The 18452-nt window shown below is 41.1% G+C and overlaps 2 protein-coding genes across 3 annotated transcripts in view; one reads left to right on the top strand and one right to left on the bottom strand.

The window, feature by feature from the left end:
* The window catches only part of LCA5L (lebercilin LCA5 like), a 30925-nt gene extending 25694 nt beyond the window's left edge, over positions 1-5231 (top strand). Inside the window, exons 6-8 of the mRNA XM_025186518.2 lie at positions 525-634; positions 982-1105; positions 4453-5231. Coding sequence (XP_025042303.2) covers positions 525-634; positions 982-1105; positions 4453-5231 — 1013 coding nt within the window. The remainder of the gene's footprint in view (positions 1-524; positions 635-981; positions 1106-4452) is intronic.
* A 21-nt stretch (positions 5232-5252) lies between these two features.
* Positions 5253-18356, bottom strand: GET1 (guided entry of tail-anchored proteins factor 1). 2 transcript variants are annotated; one of them, XM_075912032.1, is made up of 5 exons: positions 18164-18356; positions 15771-15936; positions 12611-12678; positions 10209-10323; positions 5253-9221 (listed from the first exon to the last, which is right to left on the bottom strand). In XM_075912032.1, exons 1-5 carry the CDS (start codon positions 18251-18253, stop codon positions 9148-9150), a joined length of 513 nt encoding a protein of 170 aa, XP_075768147.1. In that variant the 5' UTR covers positions 18254-18356; the 3' UTR covers positions 5253-9147. The 2 variants fall into 2 exon arrangements, with proteins under 2 accessions (XP_075768147.1, XP_006111845.1); XM_006111783.4 differs by lacking the exon at positions 18164-18356 and adding an exon at positions 17747-18118.
* Positions 18357-18452: the final 96 nt, after the last annotated feature.

Raw genomic sequence — 18452 nt, 5'->3', positions numbered from 1 at the left:
CTAACCACTCCACTATTGATTATAAGGGAGAGTAATGGACACCACAACCGTTATCTTTCATGTGAGTTAAGCATGCTCAGAGCCATCAGGTGAGAAACCCCATGTTTGTGAAGCTTGATAAGTCTTATACATGAGCTGGGGCAGCATCAGGACTTAAGTGGTTTGTGTGTGCCCACTGGCAGAAGCTTAAGTCCCTGCAGGACTCCTCTGGTAGAAAATTAGATACTCATGGAGGTTAAGTGCCTGTAGGGTTAGCCAGCAGCTGAATGATGTTTTGAGCAATGGCAGTGGTGCCTGTTCTGTCTGTGTGGATTTTGATAGAGGCTGTTACAAATTTCTTCGGACTTGTGTTTCCTTATATAATTGCATTACAAGCATAAAGAAATACATGCCTAGGGCTAGAGATGTTTTCAAATAATAGATTTTCATGCAAATATTGGTTTTATAGGTTTTATCTGTTTCCAAATATGGTACTATTTTAGAAACAGATGGGCTTTCTGCTAATACAAGCCTTTTTTCTACAGGTGTTAGTTTAAGCAAATCAGTACAAGTAAACAAGCAGAATTTTAAATCTGTACTGGTGTCACATCATCAAACACAAGAAAGAGACAAGAGTGTAGCTTCGTTTATGAAGGTATGAAACATTTGGATCCATTTAATTAAAAAACTCCTAATGTGTTTGCTTCTACATCATACTTTTTCACAATTGTCAATTTTTTTCTGGATACCTTTAAATTCAGTGTATTCTGAAGTTGTAATGTGTACATCATTTTTTGTTTAAATATAATAGCATTATGTTAAACATTTAAGGATGCTTTTGCTAGGACAAAAGTTACCATATGAAATAAATGTATGATAATTTAAATAGAACAGAAAACACCGAAAATAATCGAGTCACACAAAAAATCTTTTGATCATTCACTACCATAAGTGTAGCTTTTTTTACTATTATCTCTGTTTATCTTAAACTATGAATCATAGGAGAAAAAGACAATTGAAGATATTAATCGACATGTAGAATCTTATGAAGATACAAAACATAAGATGGAAATTGAACCAACCAAGAAACCATCAAAGCAAGAAACTTCTAATAGAATATGTAGAGGTATACTTTTATTTCTTCATTAACCTCATTTGATCTTATGCAGATAATGAACTATAGGACACTGCTATTGGATACTGCCATGATGGTCATTAGCTTATGTTTGATGTACAACAAACAAGTTCAATAAGGCTACATCTACACTGCAAGGTTTTTGCACAAAAATGGCCGTTTTTAGGGTTGCCAGATGGTTTCAACAAAAATACCGGACACATTTGACATTACATCACAATCTACGCTGCATCTTATTTTGAAAATACTGGACATTTATATTTTCTCATCTATATTTTTTCAGTTTGTTTCCCGAACAGAAAGCTCAAATACTGGACTGTCCAGTTCAAAACAGGACACCTGGCAACCCTAGCCATTTTTGCACAAAAACCTGCGGAGCATCCACACCTCAAATGTGCTTTTGCGCAAGTAAATCAGCAGAACAGAGGGATTTTACTGGTGTAGGTGAACCTCCTTATTTGAGGCATTAACTCCCTTTTGTGCTAATGTTATTGCGTAAAAAGTCAGGTATGGACGCTCCAGAAGGGTTTCTTGCGCAAGAAACCCCTATAGGAAAAAGCACAAGTGCTCTGATGGCCATTCTGTGAATGGCCATCAGAGCTTTTGTGCACAAAAGCGTCCATGCAGTGTGGACACTCTCTTGCACAAAAGCACATCACTTTTGTGATGCACTTTGAGATATGGACGTGCTCTTGGGCAAGAAGTTTTTGCGCAAAAACTCTTGCACAAAACTCTTACACAAGAAGCCTGCAGTATAGACGTAGCCTAAGTGTTAATACAAGCCACTAAAGTCCACTTTAGTCGTGCTGCAGCATTTATACAAGTAATTTAGATCTGGATATAGAACTCTGTGCTCCTGGCCTTCTAATGGCATTCTTAGAATCAGGTGCTTTGTTTGAGCTATTTATGGACTCTGGTGGTTTGATTGACAATTTATGTTGATTGGCTTGATCTCAAGCAATAGGCTTCTCACCATTGTCACCTGTCCTTCAGAGAAGTTTCAGATGAGGTTTAGACAGACAATATGTGCCGCTATTGGAACATTGTCTAGGGTTGGTCTTGATCTACCTTCTCTCCCCACTTGTGTCAACAAGAATTGAAATCAAAGCCTGTCCACCCTCAAAACTTGTCTTTATTTTGGCTTTTCATACCTCAAAGGTGAATCAAAGCTATTTGACCCTCTGTTGACACTGTTAATGCTGTTATCCCTGAAAAGGCACACCTGATGTAGCTGCATGCCTGAGTAGTGAACAATGGGAGCCCACCCTGCAAGAGGTCTTAGTGAGCCAGAGGCTATGGTTTGTGTCTACTGTCTCAGGTTGCACAGGCACAAATCCAGGCCCGTGTGCATGAGGGTGTGAAGGCTACAAATACACCCTCCATGGTCCCCCAACTAAGCATACTCCAGATGGCCAGGGGATGTCAGGAGCTGCCTTCCTCCATGCTATGGCCGGCTGGGGGAAGGGTGTGGCTGATTCTTTCCCCTCCTCCCCCAGGAGCGAGGCCTGGCACCACCCCCAGCCACACTTCTGCAAAAGGGGTAGGGATGGGAGGGCGGGATCCACATGTATTCTAGGCACTGTGCAAACTTATAGAGGATAATACATGGCTGAAAGAACATACACTTTAGATACTGGGCGGGGTAGAAGAGGAGGTACAAAGAGGTAGTGTGACTTGAGCAGGTCATTTCCTTACCAGATCAGTAGGGGTGCATCTACACTGCACCCTTACCTCAAAAAAAGCTATGCAATTTGCACCCAACAACATAACTAGCTTTCTAGCCATCTTACAGTCCATTTATCCAATCCATACTTCTTTAACTTGCTGGCAAGAGTACTGTGGGAGATGGTATCAAAAGCTTTGCTAAAGTCAAGATATATGATACCCACCACCTTTCCTGTATCTATAAAGCCAGTTATCTAATCATAAAAGGCCATCAGGTTAGTCAGTCATGACTTGCTCTTGGTGAATCCATGATGACTATTCGTGATCACTTTCCTCTCTTCCAAGAGCTCTTACCTTCAGGAGAGGCAATGGAACTCTTTCTCTGAACAAGTTTGCCAAAAATCGTTCTTGGGAGGTCTTCAGTCCTTGGTTAATCTTTGACTATTTTCACTTCACTTGGTGACCTGCTTTAAGGATGGGTTTTAGCTTATTTTATTGTTTGGCAGGGCACAGTTCTAAGACAGTGACCATCCCTACTTTTTGTATTGTACAGGAACTTGATATACAAGCTGTGGATGATGTGTGTATACTCCTCCTCCCCCAAAAAACCTACTAATGCCCCCATTACATAGTCAATACAGCTAGATAATGATAAAGTAGAATCTATTTTACCTTATTCAATATAAAATTGCAACTTAATTCCAGAATTCTTCATTATGAGTAAAGATGCTGAAGGCAAAATGAACAGTTTGAGTTTAGATCCCATGTTGAATTTGTTTGTAGAGCTAGTAAGTTAAACTTCATTATACAGATTTCTTCAGCCTTCATGAAATCTTTTAATTTTATTCATGATAATTTTTAATATGCCATTTGTACACTGAATAAAGTTAAGCAACTGGAAAAAAATATGTAATAAAAGCCTAGATGCAAATTGTAGGGTAGATTTAGCAGCATGGTGCTCTATCTAGATCTATCAAGTCTTCTGGTTTACTCATTAGTGAATGGTATCTTCATAGTAATCCCAAAGAATTTGTGAGGTATAAACTAGGGATATTAAATATCAGTTAATTGAAAAGTTGAGTAACCTCATGAATTCTTATCGGTTACTTGACTATTCTATAGTCCTTGGGGCAGGGCCGACAGCCAGTGCAATCTGGCCCCACTCATGAGGAGCCCCCTGCCACTCTGCACAGGGTACGAGGTGGGAGCTGGTCTGCGAGGGGCGCCAGTTTAAAAACCAGCTCCCCTTGTGGACTGGCTGCCTGTCACCCCATGCTGATGTCTCAGATAGAGGTGGTAGCAGCCCCTGTCCAGAGGCCAGGGGAGGGGGGTCCTGAGCTCCTGGAGCCGGTGTGAGCTGAAACTGAGCCAGGCTGCCTCCCGCCTACCTAATACACTTTAAATGCAGAGCCGCACCGGGTGTAGGTCCCGGACCCATTGCAAGCCAGGACTGGACAGGCTGATGGCCAGCCTGCCAAAACATTTATTGGGGGAGGAGGAATGCTTGTAGTCTATAGCATTAACCTATAAGCCTTTGCTTAATCAGTTACACCATTACATCCCTACTATAAACATGACTGCATATAAATAAGGTAAAATGTCTTTGGATGTTGTAATGCTCTTAAACAAGCTTTAAATTAAGAAAATTCTTAAATAAAACAATTCTATTGTAGAATTTTTAAATGAAGAAATACAGCTTATGGAAGAAAAAGCTCACTTTGAATATATGGAAAGAAAGAAGAAAAAGAGAGAAGTGCAAAAAAGGAAAGCTGACTTACTGAAAGAAGAACTGGAAAAACTGATGAAAGCAGGACAAACTCAAGTTATCAATGATGTCTCAACAAGGATGAATAATAATCAGGAAAAAGTTGCAGCAGAAGAGAATGAAGAGGAAAGAAAAAGTAAACGACTGAGTGACAAAGGAGAAGCAGATGAAAGAAATGCAGTTCCAATGCAGAGAAACAGAACCCCCACTAGACTGAAAAAACAATATATGTTCACAGAAGCCACTGAAAACTTGCATCAAGGGTTTCCTGCATCAGGTCCAGTGTCCAACCCAGTCAGCCTCCGCAAAAACAGACAAGCAGGTCGACACCAGAGTGAGATAGCTGAATTGAAGGGAAGAAATTCATTTGGCATATATGTGCCATCATTTGGTAAAATTACCAAAACAAGGCAGAAAGACAGTGCTACAGATGATGGGAGCTACATTCATACAACAGTAATAGAGAGGAAAAACTTTCTTATGGAAGAACTCTTTGGATCAAGCTGTGCTTCAAACCATTCAATCCCTAACATAAAAGGGTTTGATAAAGAACCAACAATTATAGAAAATGAGAAGTTACATAATTATAAAAGTGAGTTTTTAAACACTGGCACTGATCTGCAATGTGGAGATTCTAAACTTACCCCAGGAAAGTCTAAACTAACTTCATCCTCAGACATAAAATAACTATAGTATTCAATTGATGCATCAGTTACATTGTTTATCTTTAATCTTTAAATATATAGCATGTTTAACATTTGTTGAAAAGCAGTGTGTTGCCTACCAGTGTTTGTGGGAGGGGTGAGGGAGAGGTTGCATTCATTACTTGTGAGATTTCGTGTAACTCTTACTAGAATTTTTACCTGAAACATTCTTTACCAATAAACCTGAAATGGCATACCCAGTTACAGGAAAGTATTTCTACTTAATTGATTGAACATTCTTGAGCACATATAAATGTACCATAATACAGAATATTAAAACAATGAATATGCTAGCAGCATCAAAAGGAAAACTGACAAGAGTAGAAGAGTAACACATTAAAGGGCTTGTACTACAGAACAGCAAAAAAGACAAATAGGGTTGAAATACTGGATTTGTAGGGCAAAATCCTGTTCCTCCTGAAGCTAGTGGGCCAGGATTTCACACATTTGAAATATTTGTATAGTAATTTTTTAATCTGAGCCCCCCTAGATTAGCAAAGCACTTAAGCAATTTCATAACTTTAAACAGTTGGTCCTAGTGACTTCACTATAACTATTTCTGCTTAAAGTTATGCAAGTACTTAAGTATCTTGTTGAATCAGGGTGTACACACTTGTATATAAGTGATTTCTAACACTATGCAAATCTTATGTAGCTATATTTTTATCTAATGGTGGCATGACTCTAAAAGCTGCAGCATTTCAGTAATCTAGTGTCAAAACAAGAGAACATGTCATTACTTTAAAAAGTCATAAATGAAATCTTGAAATACTGGAGGCAGATAGCAAATCTTTTTTAGTGAAAAGTCTTCAGCTCTGGAACTCAATCATCCATATAATCTACCACTGCTCAAGCGTAACAGGCAACCTTTGAAATGTAAGGCTCTTCAGTCTGGATTTCTAAGTGAGATTTGTCAGATGGCTGAGGCAAGTGATTTGCTTTTATGGTCATTATTTGGCCTTGACACAATAAAAGTTTGAAATATCATCCAAAATTCAGACAAATTAAAATATATTTTCACTGTCTTCAGAAAGCTCTGATGCCTTCATGTGTTGCTACTGAATGTTAGAATTACTTCCTGCGACTTGCATGGTCACTACCCCACTGCTGGACTCAAGTGATGAAGTCTGCACTGTATTTTGCCCACTGAGTATGTTTTTCTGGAAACGTAGGGGATGTCCATTTCTCAAGCAGTCTTGCCTTGGTATAATATTTTTGATTTGGGTTTGTTTGTTTTCAATTGGTAGCCACTTAATGTAGGATGCTTCAGATCTATACCAAGGATCAAAAAGGAATAAAAAAATCCTTGATTTAATTTTCAAAAAAGCCAAGAACAAGTGGAACAGTAATATGAACAGCAAATGTCCTGTAATAGATTCTAATCACTTTTCAGGATTAAGATACACATGCAGAATATTGCAGTTGGTACTTGACAGCTTTTTTCCTAAAGATAAAATACTTTGATTACATTTTACAATGAAGCACTTCAATGATTGGTTTACTATGATCAAAAATGCTTGGGGAAAAATATCTATGAAATATCAATATTTCTCTTATGTGATTATTCCCATACCCAGCATATGGAGCAGTCACATTCAAAAAATATCTATCCAACACCTTTGTTCACAATTTTCAGAGCCAAAACTTGCTTGTCCTTGTCTAGAGAAATCAATGGGATTACTTTTGTGACTAAACAGAGCAAGACTTGGCCCAGTAAATGTAACCAAAACAGTTACAAATCTATTGCTAATGAAGCTTTTCTTTTGGAAGAAGATACTGCTCCTTCATTTCAAAACAAATAAAACAAGACTTTTGAGCATCATCAGATGCATCTTGGGAATCAATGTTAATAGCATGTTTAAAACAATCTGCTTTTAGTGCCTCAAAGTTTGTGTATGTAATACATTATTTTTATCTCCTTAAGAAGGAACTACCAATTATCTATCAATAACATTCTCACTAACTTTTCTAAAATTTTAATTAAAGTAAGTACAGCATGAATAATCTTATTTAATGAATAAAGAAACCCCAGGATACACATTCTCAATCCTGTGGTTTTTTCCCAAGTGCTGCACATATTGTGCATAAATATTAATACTGGCTCAATATAACCAACGTAAAAACAAAGTTAGAAATTCACAAATAAAAAAAGTTTCATGCACATACACAGGACAGATCATGACCTTAAAAAAATCATTCCTAAACAGTGTTCATTAAGGAGGAAGAGAGGTGTGAGAATTGGGCATACTAGCTGAATGTAGTAGAAAAGATGCAGGTCCATTGCTCAGGATGAAGAGATACTCCAGTGTTCCTCAACTCTGTCCAGGGGTTTTGTGTGCCCCTTTCCATATATTTTTTCCATGTCAGTGTGGAGGCACGTAGGGCTTATAAATCAGCAACACTGAAAATCTACTGATCACTGGCCTTTCAGGAAAGGAATGATATGGGCAGCAGGGTAACCCAGTGGTTGGCAAATCAGTTTTATCACTGTTTGGCAGGCTAGTAGAGGAGGATTCGGTCCTTCCTTACCCTGCAGGATCGTATGTATCAAGTCTGTTTGGTTTAGCTTAACACTGGGGAAAGAGGATTTACTCCAAAAAGTAATGTTTTCCTCTGCTAATTACCATATTCTTCAACATTTTGTATTAGAAATCTGAATCCCCGACTTATTTTTTTGCCTTGTAGAGTGTCTTGGGCTATCCTGGAAGATGTTAACTCACATTTTGAAATAGGAGGAGACTGACCACATCATTCCTTTCAACACAGTGTAAGCTGGGGCCATGCTCTGGCATGTCTTTGAGACTACAGCTTTTCTCCCCCTTCCTGGGCCAAGACAGGAGGAGAAGGAGGAGGAAAAGAGACTTCAGGACCAGAGCATGGCCCCAGTGATATTTTCTCAAAGTAGGGGCAAGAGAAGTATTTTTGAGAGGGAGAATTAGGTCCAGGGATAGAAAGAGCCATTTGGGAGACAAGGCAGAATATGTTTCAGCAACTGGGTCTCCAGACAAGAACAAGTAGCCAGCCACCACATATTTGGCAGTTGAGAAAGGGCTGGGGTCAACTCTGGATTTCAATTAAATCAATGGTGCATCTTCTAAGACAGCCCACACGTGCTGAAGTCTGCAAGGTAAAGTCAGTAAATCACATTTTTTTAAAACGTTAATCAGTCTCCATACTTCCTGCAAAGAAAGAGGAAAGCCCCAAAAGAATCCCCACGCTGCAATTCATTTTAAAAAGCTAGTTAATCTTGCAGTTGATTCTCAGTGAAATTGTAATGATAAATTTGTTTCTGCAGTTAACCAGTGTATATTAGGGATGTTAAAACTTGTTTACGTGTGAGGGGGGGAAGTGGGAGCCAGCTCCTGCCTGCCCCCTGCTGCTACCTCTGATACAGGGGCTACGGAGGGGAGAAGTTAGTTTGATGGGAGCTGGGATGAGCAAGGAGCCAGCTTGAAAATTGACTTTTAGCGTGTATTAGCTCCCTCCTCCAGCTCCTTATCCTGCTTCTGATAAAGAAGCAGCAGGAGAGGGGGCACTGTGTAACCATGTACATGAGTACATGTTTACATTCCTAGTGTGTATACTAGCCAACAATAAAATGAGGCTTTATTAGAAGTAATGTTATCTTTAAAAGTTGTGACTAAAACTTGAAGGAAAAGTCAAATGACAATAAAGCTTATTCATAAATATTAAACTGAAACAATACAAGATGAGAATTAATTCATGCTTAATTATTACATTGTCTACAACGGCTTCCTTAGATGGAAAGAGCTTTTCCCTTCACATCAAGAATGAATGAAATTGGTGCAAGCTCTGCATTTGTCTCTCGTAAAAGACTTCAGGACTCCATTTTCTAACTGTGATAATGGAAATGCAGTTTAGAATTCCAGTATTCCTTTTCAGCTGAAAGGGTGAAGCATAATGGCCACAACTTTGTTGCAGACCACAAGCCAGCAAGTAATTCCAACGCCACCTGAGGTGAGACAGAAAAGCATGATGTAGATCAAAAGTAACACACACACACCTCTTAACTCTCTAAATCACTTAGGAATAGGGATGTAAAATTCCATGTAATCAGTTAACCCGTTAAATGTCATGCTTAACTGGTTAACCAGGACCAATGTGGGTAGGCGCTGCTCAAGCCAGGCCCGTGATGCAGTGGGTCTGGCTGGAGCACCCCTTCCAGGCTGCTGGTTAGGCAGTTAAATTTCTACTTATGAAGTTTCAAAAATTGCAATTTTAAGAAATCAAGGAGAAAAATTGTTTATGGCTAATTTTGAGAGAACCTCAAAGTCATGGAGATGGTACTGAATCAGGGGTACAGGGTGCAGCATACATCGTCTGTTTCTAAACCATACATGTGTGATTAGAGATATATAAGTTTGCCACTGAAGACAAAGGTTCAGTAGAAAGTGAGCGCCACAGTAGAACATTCCTTTTAAAAAAAATTAAAAAAAAAATTCAAGATGGGTTAAGAGAGTTTTCTGAAAATACTGTTTTCTTAAAGCACTTATTTAAATATGCATACTGGGGAAAAAATTAACTCGGTCATGAATTGGACCCTTCCTCTAGATGCAACTGTTTTAAATGGCCTTCCCATTAAATACAACAGTGTTGATATACAGCAGTTATGTTTAGCTGAATATATACTGGGGAAAAAGTTAATACCAAGAAAAGAAATGCTTCAATCTGTTTTTGTCTATAGGCCTCCATGTAGTCCAATCATGTTTCCTTCAGCAAAGAATGCTGAGAGCAGGCTGTTCCTTCTCTCACTTTTTCCAAGTTTCCCATAACGTGAACAAGGCCAGAATCCTGATCAGCAAAGACTACTGTTTCAAATTCTTTTTGTTATTAGAAAGCAGATAAGAAAAGCATTTTTAACCTCTACGTGCCTTCTCCTTACATTATTAGCATTCACATACACCAAAGAGAAATGCATACTGCTTATACACAATTTTACCTGCCACTCCTGTAGGAAAGGCTACTAAACGCTCCATTGGGGCTAGCCATTTGCTTGGAAGTATAGTAACTGGCTCAGAATAATATTTCCAAATTAGTGAGATCATCAAGGCAGCCTGGAATGGAAACCCTCATTAGCCAGGACAATAACACACAAAAAGTATGTTCAAATTTCTATTTTGTGGCAGTAAATTAAAAATACGAATAATTCTCAAGTGCAATTAAACTTACAATTGTAAAACTGTGCCTATAAAACTACAAAAAGTTCTTACAATCTGGATGCTATTTACATCTCCTTAACTACCCTCCTACCATTAACATGTCAACATCAGAATTTCTAGGGGGACTCGTAGGCTCAGAGAAAATGGTGCTTTTTACTGTAGGTACTGAATCAATTCTAGTTTAGATGAATAGTGCTCCAAAGCTGTTACAATATGATGGACTTTTTTTTTAGCCAAGATAAACTGAGCTGATATTTATAGTCTGCTAATGAACTAGATCAGTGTTTTTCAAACTGCAGGTCGGGACCCCAAACTGGGTGTGAGCAGCTGGTGCTCCATTTATGCACTGCACTCTCCTAGGGGAAGCAAGAGACTTCGTGTGCGCCTCTGCTCCCAGCTGCGATGATTGACCTGGGTGCAGGGGAGCATGCAAAATTTGTTCTCCACCTCCCACCAGAGGCGCACAGCATGTAGTAGCCTCCAGCTGTTCAAAACAGCTGGCGCTTCCTTTTACAAACCATGAGACCCTGATGGGGGACAAGAGACTTTGCATGCTCCCCTGTCCCCAACTGGCCTGGAAGCGGAGGAGTGCATGCAATTTCCTGCCCCCCAGGAATACACAGCTATGAGCATCACCTGGAGGGAACCCATGTGGCTGGGGCTGCTGCAGAAGGGAGCCTGTTGGATTGCTGGCTGGGAGCCACCTAAGGTAAGTGACCCCAGGCCAGAGCCTGCCTCAAGCACCCCAGCCCCTCACACTTCTTAACTCCCTGCCCCAGGTCACCACCCAAATCTTCTGCTTACTGCCCCAGATCACAGCTCCCTCCCAGACCCTATACCCCGTGCTACATCCCTCCCCCAGGTCAAAATTCACTTCTGTACCCCTACTACCTTCTGGATCCAGCACCCTAATCCCCTGCCCAAAGTCACAACCCCCTACTTCACCAAAACTCCCTTTCAGACTTCACATCATCTCCTGCACTCCAATTTTAGCTGCCCTGATCTCCCTTCTACACCCAACCTCTGTCCCAAGCCCCACACCTCCTCCATAGAGAAGTGCGGCCCTTGACCACTTCCCAAAATCGGAGTGGCTCCCAATCAAAAGTTATTGCCCACCCCGGTCTAAGCTGTCTTTCAAGGAAAATTTCAGTCCAAATAGTTGAAGTCTGGTAAAGTTATAAGCAACTGAAAACAGGATCTTATAACTGTAATAGTAAAACAATCTTAATAAAAGGCAGAGCTACCAGCTCAGCCTACAAAGATAACACCTATATTGGGCTTCAGCTGCTTTTTACATAAGTAACAGAGCAAGAAGCCTCCTTTCCAAAAAACTACAGACCAGACATAATCAAACTCCTTACAAATACCACCTCTTTATCGGCCATATCTTCCCTTCTCGGAAATAAGTGTTCACTGGTAAGACGCTTTATCATGCTACATATAGGCTATGTCTACACTACAGAGCTTTTCCAGGCTACTACAAATAGGCTGTATCTACACTGCAGAGCTTTGCCGCGTCCAAGGAACAAGTCTGCTTTTTCAAAAACAAAAATCGGAAAAGCAGACGCGTTTTCCCAGCATCCCGGTAAACCTTGTTCTATGAGGAAGAAGGGATGTTCCGAAATAGGAGTTTTTTCCAGCATTTGGCCCCGCAAAGACGGGCCAAATGTTAGAAAAGCCTCTTTTGGAAGAAAAGCAGAAAAAGATATGCAAATTGTGAACTGATTTTTTCCAACTTTTCTTTGTAGTGTAGACATAGCCTATATGTAGCATGATAAAGCTTCTTACATAGTCAGAATGTCAGATACACATCTATGACTCTGTCTACACTATAACTTTTATCAGCAAAGCTGTCAGTCAGATGTGTGGAAAAAACCACACCCCGACTGACACAAGTTTCAAGGATAAAAGTGTTGGTGTGAACAGTGCTATGTCATGAGTGTCTCCTGCCGACACAGCTACTGCTGCTCATTGGGGGAGGTTTAATTATGCTGCTGGGTGAGCTCTCTCCCACCAGCAAAGAGCGGCTATCCAAAAGACTTTAGACCAACATAACTGCAGCAGCTGTGTCGATGTAAGGTCCATTGTGTAGATATTGTATTAGCCAGTAGCTGCAGAACGGTAAAATATCATTGTACGTATTTTAGTAATCTGCATTATATCATAAGAAAATGTTACTTACTTGTAAAATGTAGAATACAATATTTATCACCCACTTTATTTTGGCTAATTGAGCAGTTCGTGCTTTCACTATGAAAAAAAAATATTGCCATTTGTAGTATTTATATAATAGTAAACATTCTTACCTCAAACTGGTAAATTATTAATATTTTACTTTCCAAGTAAAAATATTCAGCACAAAAGTTATATTCCCATTTATATGCCTTCACTGGCAATTTATTAAAGGAAAACATAGGCTTTTTTTCATTACCCAAAGTATCAGTGTATGCTATGGGGTATCCCTCTGTGAGGGAAGTGCTACTTTCTTAAACAAAGTTACTCGAGAGAATGTTAGAAATACTGTAGTAGTGTACTAGACAAAGTAATGTAATGTATAACTATGGTCAGGGACATCTCTATGGGCCTGTGAGGCCCAGGACACCCCTCCATCCCAGGCCTTGTCCCCCACTCCACCTTTTCCAAACCCATCCTGCCCCCACCTCCACTCCTTCACCCAAGCTCCTGCTCCACCCCTGTCTCCTCCATACCTTCTTCCAGCCTCCTCCCCAGAACAAAACTAGGAGCCAGCAGCGGGTTGCTTTGCTTTCTGCCGTCACTGGTGTGTGCAGGAGTGAGCCTGACCCAATGCTGGTGCCAGACCCCCTTGCAAATCCCTCAGGGCCACCCTTGGCCCAGTGCTTCTGCAGCCCCCCAAAATGAGGGGCCCAGGGCGGTTACCCTGAACTGTCCTATGGACAGGAAGGCTATAACCAAGGGTTCTATCCTCAACCAAAAGGAATCTCTATGCTTGCTGACCTGTGAAAACTTATTTTAGATTAAATACAAAGGAGACTACTTCCTATGCCTCAGAAGTAGTGCACAATTTTTTAGCAGTCACAGGCTATCACATTAGGGATCCTATTATTGTCCTTTTTCCACCATTTGAGCTCATGAGAATGTTTTCAAGAATACTTTCTAGCCTAGCTGAATCTCATTCAGAATGAAAAATCATTTTAGTGTGATTTGCAAGTACAACCTAGACAACCAAATGTTACACCTGAAAAAACAGTTTTCAACGTGAGTTTCAAATGCTGTGGTGCCTCAGAACAATATAAGAAATCCATTTAAAACATGGTGGTCCAGCAGTCAAAAGTTTTATTAAACAGCTTTGTAGAGACAATTAGGAATGTTAATTTAGATTAATCAGCTAATCGAATAGTTGATGCAATTTGCATAGACTATGTGATTAGTTAATAAGGGCGCATCCGCTGTTGCTTCATTTCAAAGGCGAAAGTGCTGCGGGGAGCTTTCCGCAGCATTTCAAAATGGCAGACTCCGGGCTCCATGCGCGAGTCTCCAGCTGGCCCCAGGCTGCACGCACTGTTTCAAGGCAGCGTGCTGTGTGGAGCCGAAGGTCTGGCCCTGGGCTCTATGCGGCTCTGCCGCTTTGAAACACCCCCTCTTCCTTCCTCCACCCTTCCTGCCTCTTTCTGAAAGAGACAGCAAAGGGGGAGAGCAACTAGTTGACTAGTTGTTCACATACCTAGAAACAATGCACTGTAGTATTACCAAGAGGTAAATCTAGGCGAGGTCAACCACAGGCATAGGGCATAGCATTTACTTAGTGGTAAAATCTCCAGTGGGTGCCTTGTCTTCAATGAGACTTTGAAATGGATTGCTAACATGCATTAAATATTCTGTTAGGGTATGCCTACACTTGCACCCTCTTTCAACACGGGGATGCAAATGCAGACATTCAAAATTGCAAATGAACCCGGGATTTAAATATTCCGTGTTGCATTTGCATATTCACGTTATGGTGCTATTTTGAAATAACAGACGCCGTTTAGACGCACTTATTTCAAGAGAAAAACCTTCTCTCGAAATAACTGGTAAACCTCATTGTATGAGGAATAAGGGTTATTTCGAGAGAAGGGTTCTCTCTCTAAATACAGGCAGTCCCCAGGTTACGTCCAAGATAGGGACTGTAGGTTTGTTCGTAAGTTGAATTTGTATGTAAGTCGGAACTGGTACATATTGTAAGGGAAACTCTAGCCAAACATTTCTCCAGAGCTCAGTTTTATTCTCCCACACCTCACTTCCCTCAATTCTTTATTCTCAAGCTGAGGTGTCTGCTGAGAAAAGCCGCTCCGCATCTCCCTGGTCTGCTGGGGGGGGGGGGGGGGGGGGCGCTAGCTTCGTGTCTCCCTGGTCTGTTGGGGGGAAGCAGCTAGTACGGGGTTACCTCACCCCGTTTGTAAGTAGGGATCCGATGTAAGTCGGATCCATGTAACCTGGGGACTGCCTGTAACCGTGTTTTAACAGCATGTTATTATTTCAAAATAGCGCCATAACACAAATACGCAAATGAAGCGCGGGATATTTAAACCCCGGCTTCATTTGCAATTTCAAATGTCTGCATTTGCATCCCTCTCTTGAAAGAGGGTACAAGTGTGGACACACCTTTATAGAAAAACACCCATACCTTTTTGCAGTGAAGACATAGGCTTAGTGGCTCACTTCCATGTCATAAAGGCACGCTGCTGTTTTGACTTGAGTTCAAAAAGTCTAAGGCTATGTCTATACTGCAGAGCTCTGCTGTGTCCAAGGATCACGTCTGCTTTTCTGAAAACAAATTTCAGAAAAGCAGACGCATTTTTTCAGCATTCCTGTAAACCTCGTTCTATGAGGAAGAAGGGATGTTCCAAAAAAGGATTTTTCCCCAACATTTAGCCCCATGTAGACGGGACAAATATCAGAAAAGCTTCTTTCGGAAGAAAAACGGAAAAAGATATGCAAATTGCAGTTCACAACTTGCATATCTTTTTCTGACTTTTCTTTGTAGTGTAGACATAGCCTAGGTGTACTAATTGGAATGTTTTTTCAGAGACAAAAAAAATGAAAACTTGCCTTCTGCCTCAGCTTCTGTGTGGATTCCTCTGAAAAGCTTTTATATAACACCCTGCAATTCAGAGAGACTCTAAACCCCACCCTCTCAGTGTTATTCTTAATAAAATAAAATAAAATAAAACAAAACTGAACCAAACCAAACCATGAAACTTAAAAACAAAAAAAGGAAAAGGTTCTGCAAATAAGGACAAATAAAGTCAAAATAAAAACACATACTTGGAAAAAGAAGTGTTTTTAGGTAAACGGAACAAGTGGTAAATATTGCATTCTACCATGAGTTTTAAGCTTGTCAGTCATTTTGTTGATCTTTCTTTCCAGTCGGGCATATCTTGCAAACTCATCCATCATACTAATGGTTGTGAGTTCTTGCTTCATGTTTTGAATTTCAGCTCTCATCTGGGATTCCTGCTCTGCATCCTTCTGTAGCAATCTGGATATCTACAAAGGAAAGAAACTCAGAATTATCAGCCTTTTGGCTAAGATCAAGTGTACACAATAAAGAGCAAATACCACAGAAAAAATTCACAGCATCAGCTAAAAGACTCAAAACCTCGCAAAACAAATTAATCAACTTTACACCCATCCCCTCAGAAAAATCTTGAATAAATACACAGGCTGTACAACATAGCATCAATCAGCATTCCCTGTAAATTGTGCGCTCATGCTGCTGCTCTAGAGAAATTCAAATGCTGTCCAGCAGATTATCAGAGCGCCCACAGCCAGTAGCATAGTGATAGAAATGTAGCCGTGTTAGTCTGGGGTAGCTGAAGCAAAATGCAGGACAATGTAGCATGTGTTTCTTCTGGTGGTGTACGTTCACACATGCCTCAGTGCACACAAATAAAATTTATTCTGCATATGGTTGGGAAAAATTAAGAGGGAACATTGTTACAAACTGGTTAAATGCTTCAAAACACTGGAATTGCCATATAGGATCAGACCTGAGGTCTACCTAGTCCAGGATCCTGTTTTCTACAGTGGCTAGGCAGAAGTGGGATAAACTGTCTGCATACCCACCTGGAACTCCCTTATTATAGCTCATCCTATTCTCTAGTAATCAGAGATTAACTTAACCATTGATATCCCTTCCAAATTTTTGGTTAGCTTTAAGTATTACATCTGATTCAAAAGTTTTAGAGGGGTAGCCTGCGTCTACACAGCACCCTAAACTCAAAATAAAATATGCAATTTGAGCAACGCAAATTGTGTATCTTATCTCAAATCTATTTCGAAATAGCTTATTTTGAAATTTGGCATGTCTACACAGTGCTAAATTTCAAAATAATGTGCTATTTCGAGCCATCCTTTATCCCTTGTACAACGAGGTTTACCGGGATGGCAAAATAGCAAGCTCTTTATTTAAAAAAATATTTCAAAATAACTGGCGGCTTGGGTAGATTCAGGGTAACTATTTCGGGATGCCTCCAGTATCCCGAAATAGCCATCCAGGGTAGAAGTACCCTAACTGAATAAGTTTAAAAAACAACAAATAGTTTTGCAGCACTGTAGAGTAACAAAAAATGTAGATGGCATCATGAGCATCAGAAGTTTCATCTGAAGAAGTGGGTTGTGCCCACAAAAGCTCATGATACTATCTACATTGTTTTGTCTCTAAAGTGTTGCAAGACTATTTGTAGTTTTTTATGTTTATTTTATCTGATATCCTTGCTATCCATATAACTATCTAGGCCCTTCTTCAAATCTTGCTAAATTCTTTGCCTCAGAAACTCGTGACTTTTAATTTAATGCTTTAATTACACATATTTCCTTGTACAAGTTTTAATTTGGTAACTTTTAATTTCACTGGCTGTGCCCTTGTCTGGTATTACCAGACAGGGAGAAGAGATGATCCAAATCTCTCTATTGATCAGGTACAAACTTCTATCCTGTTCCCTCTTATCTATCCATCTTTGAACTCTCTTCACAAGTTTGTGTGTTCCCTTAATCATTCTTTTTGTCTTAACTCCATTTCTGCAATATTGTTCTTAAGATGAGGTACTAAAGTGCTCCAGATAAGGTGTACCAATTAATCAGCATTATTTTCTAATGTATTAGTTTTTCTAGGCTGTAGTTTTGGGGGCTCTATGGCTATGTCTACACTGCTGCAGTTCAAATAAGTGATGCAATTTGAGCTGTGCAAATTGCATCTATTTCCATCTTATTTCGAAATAGTGCCAAATGATGAACTAAGCTGTCTATAGTGAGTGCCACATTTCAAAATAACCCGCTATTCCGAAACGTCCCTTACTCTGCATAGATTGAGGTTTATAGGGTCGTTGGAATAGGGAGCCCAACATAAGGCGCTTGCGGTGAAGGCGCAGGATACTCCGGTATCCCCCAATAGCTCTTGCAGTGTAGGCGTAGCCTGTAGGAGCTCAGTTGGGTTTAGTGGCCATTGCTGAAGCCCCGTGGCAGCGGCTTTAAAGGGCACCTCCCCGCTGGCGCAGGCTCCTGCAAAACAGAGCCGGGTGCAATGTCCACAGCTGGGCAGCGGCAGCCCCGCGCTGCACCCCTGCCCCGCACCCGGGCTCCGAGCCGGGCTGCTTCTCCCAGGCCCGGGCAAAGCCCTCGGGATGGCGGCCCCGCCACAAAGGGCCCTGAGCGCCGCCGCTCGCCGGGGCGGTTGCTAAGGCGGGAGGGAGCGCGTCGCGCTGACGTCACTTACGATGGAGGAGCAGGAAGGCAGGAGGATTTTGAGGAGGTTGCAGAGAAACACCGAGCTCAGCACGAGCAGCCACGCGCCGCCCTCCGCCATTGCCCGCCCACCCCCCTCCCTCGCAACCGCCACCGGGCAGCCGGTACGGCCACGCGCGAGGAGCCGCCACCGAACGGCTTCTTCCCCGCACTGCGCGTGCGCATCCGCCTCCCAGCCCCCCCCCCGCCTCCCTAGCATGAAAGCGAACGGCAGGCGTCGCCATGCGAGAGACCTTGACCAATCAGGGGCGTGCTCAGCC

The sequence above is a fragment of the Pelodiscus sinensis genome, chromosome 1 (assembly GCF_049634645.1).
Source record: "Pelodiscus sinensis isolate JC-2024 chromosome 1, ASM4963464v1, whole genome shotgun sequence".
In the NCBI taxonomy this organism is placed as follows: domain Eukaryota; kingdom Metazoa; phylum Chordata; order Testudines; family Trionychidae; genus Pelodiscus; species Pelodiscus sinensis.
The sequence above is the reverse complement of the archived record's forward strand: the minus strand, read 5'-3'. Positions and strand labels throughout refer to the sequence as shown.